The following is a 10,524-nucleotide window of genomic DNA, read 5'->3' on the forward strand; positions in this document are numbered from 1 at the left end:
GCAGTATGTTTTTTATTTCAACATATTCAAGCATCCTAGTACAGAATGTGGTACTTTAATAACTCATGGTAAATAATGTCAACACAATACTATGTCCTGTATAAAATTGGTGGAGCTTGATTTTAGTCAGTGTAAATTATATTTGTTTGTAAGAACTTTTCTAATTGTATGAAAGTGTTACTATTATTTATAGTGAAAGACGTTTGCACTCAACATTTATAATATGATTTACTTGCATGCAAATATTCCACTAGCCCCTTGAATGTTTTACAGTCCCAGTCCACAACATAACCACTTTATTTTTTTTATCAAGCTGAAGTAATCATAAAAACAACCTTTCCCCAGGACTGTCATATGTGTTGTTGTTGTTGTTGTTGTTGTTGTTGTTGTTGTTGTTGTTTCTTTTTAGCCTAAAATAATAAGTAAAGGTAGATAAGAATTATTAGAAAATAGGAAGACACGAGTCTTACGTAAAAGATCTGAATACTTCTTCAACCACTGGGTAGTAAAAGGCTGTTTGTAGGACAAATAGTAATACAATGTTTTACTTTCAATATAATCTCTCTAAGAGGAGTTAATTGGTTTATTGCGGCAGATACATTTTCCCATTTTATTTTGGATTTAATTATATTTTAAAGCATTTCAAAGAAATATTTTGCTTCAGCCTCTTTAGTTCCGAGGTGGATTTAGTTTCTGCTAACGGTTTCAGTGTAACACACGCTGCGCATGCGCAGTTCTGCATGTGGAGTGGAAATGCACGGATATTTGAGTAGCTAACTAGTCGAGTTTGCTGCTATAGCTAAACTTGTTGGTTGTGTTTTATTCTATAGGAAACTGTGGGACTTTTCACTTGTGAATCTGTGAGTTTGTGAGTTTGTGAGTCTAAACTCCAAATGTTAACGTGTCAGTGTGTTAGCATGACTGACTAGCTTGCGTTTTGTTTGCTAGCTAACATTAGCTCCGTTAAACGAAGCCAAGCAACATTGTTATCTAACTTACGTCCAATTATACGTATTTAACGCACCCTAAATAGTTGAACAGTTCACGAGTTGTTGCACAACCTGTTAAATTTATGTACGTAGCAATTTTTAAAATACACGGTATCTCTGCCACTCTCTAACACAAGTGTAACATTTACTTAAAATGTAAAACCCTTAACGTTAAGTCGTTTTAACCATATCATACTCTATTTGTTAACTTGTAACGTTACAATGATGTGACTGCAGTTCTGTAAGAACAGAATGGACAGAGACTTGTTGCGCCAGTGTCTGACATATCATGGACAGTCATTGTTCAACAAACTGAAATGTGAACAAATAGAAAACCCAGACTTCCAAGCTGTGGTGTCTGACCTGTGCAAGGCCACGTGTGAAAGGTAGGCTATTTCAGCAAGTTACGTTTTGTTTTTAAATCCGTTGTCTTTCATTGTCCATCTGATCTTTTATTTTTTTGTTTTCATTTGTCTCTGGTGTGGGCAATTTTACTTTTTTTGGTTGTTGCAGCCTGTGGCTCCAGAATAAAGATGTTCTTTTATATCTAAATTTGATGCCTCTTGAAAGGCCATGACTGGAAAGTTGTATGTCAAAATCAGTTAAAATTCAGTTGTTTCTTTTGCCTGGTTTTATCTTTCTATGTACCTGTTTACCAAGTGTGCAGTACACAACACATAAGTGAAAAAAAGTTTATTTGCTAAAGAACCTCTGCTGAACATGTGTTTTGTGTGCAGCAAGAGTGATGGACAGGACAGCCCCCTTGTGGAGCAATTCATTGCCAGGAAGGCTGACATCCTTTTCTGTCCAGCATGGAAGACCGCCATTCATCAAGAAGAGGAGCAGCCTGAGGAGGAGGACGCTGCAGGTGTGTGTTGGTTTGGCCACATCTTTTAGGCTCTTTCCAAACTAAAATGTCAAATTTTTTATTTTTTTTTATAATGTGTCTGCCACCACTTGAAATATAGCAAAACAGTCAAATCACTTCTGAGTCTTTTTCCCTCTTAAGTTGGCAAACAACAAAACTTTGTATCCTAGCCAACAACGTTGAAGCCAATCAAGTTGCTTTCAGATTTATGTGGTGGAATGAAAAGTGCAGTATTTCTCTCTGAAATGTAGTGAAGTAGTACATGGCATGAAAAGACTCAAGATAATAGCTCAAATGTGTACTTAAGTACAGTACTTGAGTAAATTACTTAGTTACAGTTTTAAAGGTTAACTACCGTTATGAAAAAGGGCGGCCGTCCAATTATAATGATTGCATTGAAAATCTTTTGGATTACAGGAGCCTATGGTTTTCTGTAGCCTACTCCAAAACAACAGACCCTGAACACCTTTTTTTCGTCTCATGTTCTAGTCTCCAAACCTCTGTCTTTGGACAAAAAGTCACTTCCTGAGATCGATAATATTGTCAGACACTTTTATCTGAGCCTTTCGGTAGCAAAAAAGCAAGGTTGCCCTAATTGCCCAATTAGGTTACGTTGCAGCTCAGTTTGCGCCGGCCTGCTATTGCGATCTCGCTCAATACTAGGGGTATCACGATTCTCCAAATCCTCGATTCATTTAAATTTGTCTAATATTAGGGTCACGATTTGTTTTTCAATTTTTACATTTATTTTTTTCAAACCACAGGTTGCTATGCCATTTATAGACTAGACTTTTATTTATATTGTTTGATTCAGCTTTCTGCATCTTCTTCCCCAGAACCCTATGCCATCATGCCACCAGTGGAGTTATTTATGAAGGTGTCTTATGATGAAAGAAGAGCCATGCTGTACAGGGACTTGGAGAAAGGAGACCTTGTGGTGGGGAGGATCAACAACATTAGAGAATATGGCTTCTTTCTCACTCTGCTTTGCACTGCAGGAGGACTGAAGAGAGACATAGAAGACCTAGAGTTGTCGGTATGTCAACAATGCTAAATCAATTAAATGCACTTGAGCCATGTCATAAACTTCATAACAGATATAAACTAATGAGTCAAACATTGTAGATGCAGAAGACCTGGATTCTCAGTTGGCTAGCTATACCAGTAGTCACTCACTAATTCACACCAGGCTTGATGAAAATTCACAATTTCAGACACAACACAGGAAGTTGAATTTACAGAAAGTGGAATTAAATTCATGGCAATTCAAAGAAATTCCACAGAGGTGCACAACAGAGAACGTGTAGAATCTCATATATGGCGATTTCCCACTACATGGCACTTCCTCGCTTCAATTACTCACCTTTTTGGGTTTTCCATTGTGAAAAAAAGTCCCTGGTACCGCTAACGGGTACTTTTTTCTTAGTACCACCTCCATTGAAGTTTCAAGCGAGCTGAGGTGATACCAAAAGATGACGTGAAAACCTGCAGACTACTGATTGGTCTGAAATGAAACGTGAACTTGCCATTCTTTTCCTTTCTACCTTAAGGCTCTATGTCACATCAAAGAAATTCCATCCACTGGCAGCCATGATGATCCTCTGTCTTACTACCAGATCGGGGACCTCATCAGAGGTTAGTGTCTAAGTCGCTTTCTTATAAACAATCAGCTATGTGCAGACTAGGGCTGAGTTCAATACTTTTTAGACACTGACCAAATTGCAAAAAAAAATGCATTCAGTCATTCAATCCACAATTTCTATATCTAAGCAGTAAATCAGTCAGTGAGCCAACAAACTCATATTACACATTATAGAGGCATGCAGAAAAAACTACATTACGCACAGAGATAGGCTAAAGTAGTAGGATCTGAAAAGTAAATTAAAAGATTTGCAAGTAATATGTAATGGAATTTCCTTTTGTTTAATACAATTGATTTGATTTAAAAAGTATCTTTAGGAATTGGTATCAAAGTTACAGTACTCGTATTGCTACAGGGGAAAAAGTTACCCAGCCCTAGTGAAGACTTCCTTTGACAGCCAGACTTGAGGCTTCATTTCTTCTGAGTTTTTGCTGTTTTTGTTACTCCACAAGTTTAACAGAAAGAGTGTTCAACTAAGTTCTGTACTTTCTTGTTTTGTAGCTGCAGTCAAAGATATTGACCGTTACCAGGAGAAAATCACAGTTTCCCTCCACCAGGCCTCTCTTTTTCCCAGCTTAAAGCACATCAAACTGGGTGTCTTTCCTCGGGAGGAGCTGCCCATACACTACAGGTACATGACATGACAAAACACTGTAAAATACACTGAACTCTGAAAGACTTACTAAACTAAATAAACTAACACTTAGTTGAACAAAATGTACCTAATCTGTCTGTTGGTGGTAGAAACCATTTCACTCTGTCATGCTATACTTATGATTCTAGCTGCTCTTCATTATTTAATACAGATCAGCTGCATTCACGACTAATGGAAACATGTAAACGTTTTCTTATGTAATGCTTTGTGATCACCAGAGAAGATAAATCAGCCTTTTAAGCACAGCTAATTGGGGCCTGAATTACTATAACTGTAATAATTAGTTTAATGTTTTTTTAGGGTTGTGTCTAACTCCTCTTTTCTTAGTCGTAGCGTTCATGCAGCTGCCGACTCCAGGGAGACCTATGAGTGTATACTAAAGAGTTGCCATGGTTACCACAACCCATCTGTTGTGGATTACCTGCTGGAAAAGGTGGGGGTTAGTGACACCCACCCACCATCAATGATGAGAGGACTACAAAGGTAAATATTTTACCAAATATGTATTTTAACAAATTAATTTGACCATATTTTGTTTGATTGTTGGATTGTATTTTGATCAGAAACTGATGCTCTCAGTGTCTCTTGTTAACTTTGTTTGTCTGACTTGCTTTTTTGAAAATGAGAATTACTACGAAGTAGTTATCTTATAGTTTATATATTTACTGACAGTTTATTCAAGTGTTGCTTTCCTCTTGTTACCAATAAGGTGTGTTACGATTCTCCAAATCCACAATTTGATTTGACTCTAATTTTAAGCTTGAGATTTGATTACATTTTTGATTTTTATATTGTCTTCCCAGCAGTGACAGCAATGCTACTATTTTTGGGGGGGCTTTTCCCTTTATTTGGTAATGACAGGAAAAGAGGGAGAGAGATGGGGGGTGACAAGCAGCAAAGGGCCGCAGGTCTGATCTGAACCCAGATTTCTGTAGGACTCAGCCTAAATGGGGCGCCCGCTCTTACTGAGTGAGCTTGAAGCCGCCCCAGCAATGCCACTTTAAAAGCTGCATAATGGCAGAAGAGTACTTTATAGCAAGTTTGAGTTTCTCAAAATAAGTGCAATTGAATGCAACATTAGTTTAACGAGATGTACGTGAACGCATCATTAAGTCCCATTGGAACACATTATTTACCTTCATCGTGTGTTTACATAAATCACTCGGGGGAAGTCAAAATTTTACCACACCGGTGACTTCCGGGAAGCAGGAGGATTTTCCAGTTTTGCCGTTTGTCCTTTATCTTCAACACCGGCAGTGGCCATGGTGTCTTTAGCTACATGGTACCAGTCTATAAGCTATGCCGTGTCTGTTTTGTATCTTTTTTTACGGACGTGCGCAGGTAGGTAGGGGTGAAGAAAGAAAAAAACGCAGATCCTGCAGATTTTGATAGTCAATATCATCAATTGATCAATAAATAGAGTTCTTACTTGCCTCTTTTCTCCACAGTAAACTTTTTCAAGAGGAGGATTTTGCCTCTGCTATCCGGAAGAAACAGTCTGCATCATGGGCCTTGAAGTGGTAATGCTTAAATGTTTAATTTGTCTCCCATTGTTATTACAGTATCAAGACATCTCTTTTTATATAGTCTTTCGTCCTCTGGCTTCTTCTGACTTCATGTTAATATAAACCCCTTCACCAATCTGTCTCTGTCATTGTTCTTTTAGTGTACGTGCAGGTGTGGACCACTTCAAACATGGTCGTCATGTGGAAGCCATGAACGAATACAACAAAGCTTTGCATATTGACACTAACAATGTAGAAGCATTGGTGGCACGTGGAGCTCTGTAAGTTGCTTATTAGTTTAAGTCATGTAACCTACTCTAAATGTTATAACACTGTAAAACTCTTGTTTGATGTCACGATTTTCAGTAATTACCAGTCTTAGATGGGGAAAATTGCAGTAATGTTAACATTTTCTTGTAATTTACATAATTGTCTATTTTATGCATTTATTCTGCATTATAATCCCTCTGTATGCATTAGTAATGTGTTAAAACAATCTATTAAGTAATACCATGAGAACAATCCATTTCTCAGTTGTTCTACTTCCTGCAGGTAGAATGATTGGATTCTCCTTTTTAGATGTTTTTTTCTGTTTCCCTCATTGTTATTTACAGGTATGCTAACAAAGGCAGCATCATGAAGGCTATATCAGACTTTGAATTAGCCCTGGTGAGCTGTCCAGATCACCGCAATGCCAAGAAGTACCTCTGCCAGACGCTGGTGGAGAGAGGAAAGCAGTAAGCAGTGCTACATTTTGCTTTTATTGCACACCGAACAATATTATTTTTTGCCCCCATTTTTCAGGAGCTGAACTCAAAGAACTAAGACTTTTTCTATGTAAACAAAAGGCTTATTTCCCTATATTCTATATTTTCTATAGGCTATAACCCTAACCATAACACCAGATACTGACAAGTTTTCGGACCCATCCAATACAGTAAAACTGCACATTTTAGATGTGATTTCTTTTTTTCAATAAGTTTTATTTCTAAATACTGACACTTTCCATATATAAGCAATTGTGATGTTGTGGCAATACGTTTTCTTTCACACTGCAGCAGAATTTTCAATGGTCACACCAATTAAACATAACATTTACTGTGTGAGATAGTACCACTGCTCTTATCCTCCTAAAGTTGACTTTTTAATCAGCAAAAAGTGAAAATCATCCCACACAAATTTTCTTTTTTCTTTGGAAATGAATCCTTAAGGGAGTTAATTTCCAGCAACGCAAAGGAGACAAAGAAAGTTACGTGCGTTTTGCTTTCTACTCATGATGTTCCTTTTTATAAAAAATAAAATACATAAAAATGCAGAAATACTTGAATGGATTTGCACGTTTTTCACACAACGGTGAATGGCAAAGCTAATTGCTTAGTCAGTATAGAGGCATAATAGATCGGTTTGACTATGCACTTGACTACTGCATTTTACTGCAATTGGGTTCTTTAAAGTAACTTAAGGTTAAAATACTTTCTTGACTTTAGCTGATGTTGTCAGACAGTGTTTACTCCCAAGCCTTGCAGCAAGCACCACCAATTCAATGTTTTATTTATGTTAAGTAGAAAACCTAAGTTCAGTGTCAGGGCTGTGCTTCCGCTCCATCTTTGAGGATGAGGAAAGTATTTTGTTTGCAGCCCAAAACAAGAACCTGTAGTTCTTGTATGTAAAAGTATGTTTAGGGTTCTTGTATGTAAAAGTATGTTTAGGGTTCTTGTATGTAAAAATATGTTTAGGGGACACCAGAATCCTAAAATGGTTTAAACATTTTTTTGCCGGTCTGTTTTGTTCTTGTTAAAAAGAGACCAACAGGAACTCCTGTTACAGGAATATTGTTAACAAATGTTACTGAAAATATGTGTTACCTACTCAGATTCACTATGTATGTTGTGTATGTGCACAGGCTTGAAGAACAGGAGAAACTAGTAACAGCGGAGGGATTGTACAGGAGAGCTCTGTCTCTAGATGACTCAAACCCTGAGGTGCAGGAGGCCCTGCACAAGATCACAGACACTATACAGGTGAGTGGGCCCCCACACAAAGTTGGCAGGTGTGCACAATGTGTACTTTTGGCTCAACTATTAAAGCACACAGCAACAATAATGGGCCTATCAAAGCCTAGATAAGAATGTTGTGTTAACTATGACTTCAGAACAACTACACAGGTGAAGCAAATAATAATAATTATTATTGAATGCGGTCCTCTCAGACATTCAGAATATGTTGTCATAAATATCCTCAAGTAAAATAAAGGCACAAATGCTAAACTCATAACAATGTTGATTGAGTCTGGCAATACAAAATAAATTTCCTGTGGCCTTCCAGAAAGCACAAGTCATGTTAATGTAGTTCACAATACCCTTTGATAAAGAAGAACCCCCCCCCCCCCCCCCCCCCCCCCCCCCCCCCCCCCCATGCTGTCTCCTAACCATTTGTCTGGACAACATGACCCTTTAATAATATGACACTTTGTTTGTTCTGTCTCTTAAAAATCCCTCAGACTAATGTGATAAGCTTCAGTAAGCGCAGAGACGTGTTTGAGTTTTAAAATCAAGTGTGTGCAGCAGACTCACGACTTCATTGTTTGGATTCTAAGATGACATTACTATAAAAAAGTGCCTCTTAAACCTGACTAAACCTGTATGTTAACACTTAGACTTAAATGTGTTTGATACAGGCAGTGTGGGTGGAACATTTTGCGGCTCAATCAAGGTCAATCTGCTGCAGTGGTTGCCAACAAGAAAGTTTGACAGTTTTGCAAGATCAGATAACAAGATTGGCAGGGTTTTATTTCAGTTAGCCTAATGGCTGGTTTGATTTACCCCATGCCCATATGTAGGGATGGTGAAGGGTATGCAAGGGGGTTACTTTAATTCCAAAGGCCAAGGGAACTTTTTCAGGATGGGTAGGATCCTGGATCCAGGAAATAACTGGCCTTTAAAAATAAAACTCTGCCTGCCTCTATGGGGATTTACCATAGGGGTGTGTACATGGTATTTTAAGGAAGAACATTTATTTACAATTCATTATTCATTCACAAAAAAATGTGTGTCCTTAACGGTTGGATAATTTTATTAATTAAGGCACTAAGCTCAATTTCCAAAAGATAATTATTTTTTTGTATTCCTCTTTTTATTCAACTTTAGCATGGGATTATAAACTTATGAGCACCACTGTATCAAACTGGTTCCCTGTTTACAACTCTACACTCTCTGTCTCTGGGTTAAACAGGAAGGATTGAATTAACAGTGTTTTTGATCATGGTTTACTAGCTTAGCTGATGTTGGGTGACGGCGCTACTTGTGGACGTTCAAAGTATTTTCAAACCAAACTGAGGTTAGCTCGCCCATTTCACCTCCCCATCTTGTCCATTCCCCGTCCCTTCCGTGCACTAACCCCCACCACAAGATCCTTCTCGTCTGTTGGCTAGAACGTTTTTTTGTGTGTCGTGGTGCAGGTGTTGCTGTTGTTTTTGTTGCTGTTTGTAGACCCTGGGCTGTCAACAGAGACCGTGTTTTTTTACAGTGTGTTCTGTGGACAGGCTGCGAGCGGATAGTGAGAAGATGTTTTCTGTTTGTGATTAAAAAATGTTGCAGCCAAAAAAAAACATGTGACATCGCTTAGAGCACCAAACATATTTTGGCCTGTTAATGATCTGTTTGGATTTTGTACAGAATATTAAATCTACACTTGACTTATTTCTGTAACTACCAATTATTAGTAAGATACAGCCAACACAATAACATTGTCTTACTTTTATTATCTGAACAAAAAAAAACTTTTCCACAGCAAATGTTTTTGATTCGTCATTGTAGGAAAAGCACAGGCGTTACTAATAACATTTTCAAGAACTCTGTTCTCTTCTAATGATCCAATGAGCCATGGCAGTCAGCCATGATCACCACCACTAATAAGAAAAATACTCTGTACCAATCCCATACTAGATACTAAATGTATATGTTCAATACAAATTTTCTGGTGTTCTGCTCTGAACAATATCTGTATAGACTGTGAATTTTGTGCGTAAACACATCCATGTTCCCGACACTATTGATTTGTAATACTGATGAAGTGTTTTGATGTGTGTGTGTGTGTGTCTCTGCAACCTTGGGACTCCTGCCCCTTGACAACTTCCATGGCTTTGTCCATCTGCCCTGCGGGGGTGAAAATATAAAAACTGCACAATGACGACAACTCCTTTACTGGACACTTGCTGTGTCCCCGGTCCAAATACGGTAATGTTGAAACCTTCTCTTTCTTAATGGGGAACAAATGCTGTTTGTTTTCTCTGCACATCTCTGCCTGTACCTCTGTCCATCAATCTGCTTCTCTACCGTTCTCTTGGATCGCACCACCTTTTCTGTGGTAAACATCTGACTCTCCGTTTATTTGTTGACCATTCTGTCATCTGTTGTATTGTAACGTTCTTTTGTCCTTCTCAAACCTTTGACTTCTCTCTTGCTCCCCGTACTTTTGGCCCCAACCCGAATGGCTGTTTAAATGAACGAATGGCTGAATAACCGCTCGATCCCGGGGTCTCTGTTGCATCTCTTGGGTCATTGTGTGTTTAAATGTCTCTATGGACTTTTGCCTGCCATTGTCATGTCTTTCCTTGCCTTGCCCGGCGATTGTAAAGAAATCGATTCGCCTGAGAGAAGAAGCTCTGGCTAAGGAGCAGAAAGCTACGAGCAGCCAGACCAGCGCTGAGAAATTGCGTAAGATCTTAAAAGAGGATAAGAGGTGAGTTTGCTCTGATCTTTTAAAGGTGTGGCAGGTAAATATGCTGCAGATGAAGGCATGTAAGTCATTTCATAACATTAAAGCATCAGCTATTTTATTAGAATACAATGTTCAGTCATGGCTTT

At 38.3% G+C, this 10,524-nt stretch overlaps 1 protein-coding gene across 3 annotated transcripts in view; it reads left to right on the forward strand.

Moving 5' to 3' along the window:
* Positions 1-722: 722 nt before the first annotated feature.
* The window catches only part of ttc14 (tetratricopeptide repeat domain 14), an 11,593-nt gene continuing 1,791 nt past the window's right edge, over positions 723-10,524 (forward strand). The window contains exons 1-11 of one of the 3 annotated variants that reach the window (XM_032527028.1): positions 723-1,375; positions 1,727-1,857; positions 2,694-2,893; positions 3,408-3,492; positions 4,001-4,130; positions 4,482-4,637; positions 5,603-5,674; positions 5,821-5,940; positions 6,274-6,396; positions 7,563-7,680; positions 10,318-10,399. In XM_032527028.1, coding sequence (XP_032382919.1) covers positions 1,242-1,375; positions 1,727-1,857; positions 2,694-2,893; positions 3,408-3,492; positions 4,001-4,130; positions 4,482-4,637; positions 5,603-5,674; positions 5,821-5,940; positions 6,274-6,396; positions 7,563-7,680; positions 10,318-10,386 — 1,338 coding nt within the window. In that variant the 5' untranslated portion in view covers positions 723-1,241 and the 3' untranslated portion in view covers positions 10,387-10,399. Of the gene's footprint in view, positions 1,376-1,726; positions 1,858-2,693; positions 2,894-3,407; positions 3,493-4,000; positions 4,131-4,481; positions 4,638-5,602; positions 5,675-5,820; positions 5,941-6,273; positions 6,397-7,562; positions 7,681-10,295; positions 10,435-10,524 lie in introns of those variants that run through there. The other 2 variants (XM_032527029.1, XM_032527027.1) reach the window with 2 other exon arrangements.

Source organism: Etheostoma spectabile, chromosome 9 (assembly GCF_008692095.1).
Source record: "Etheostoma spectabile isolate EspeVRDwgs_2016 chromosome 9, UIUC_Espe_1.0, whole genome shotgun sequence".
Taxonomy (NCBI): Eukaryota; Metazoa; Chordata; class Actinopteri; order Perciformes; family Percidae; genus Etheostoma; species Etheostoma spectabile.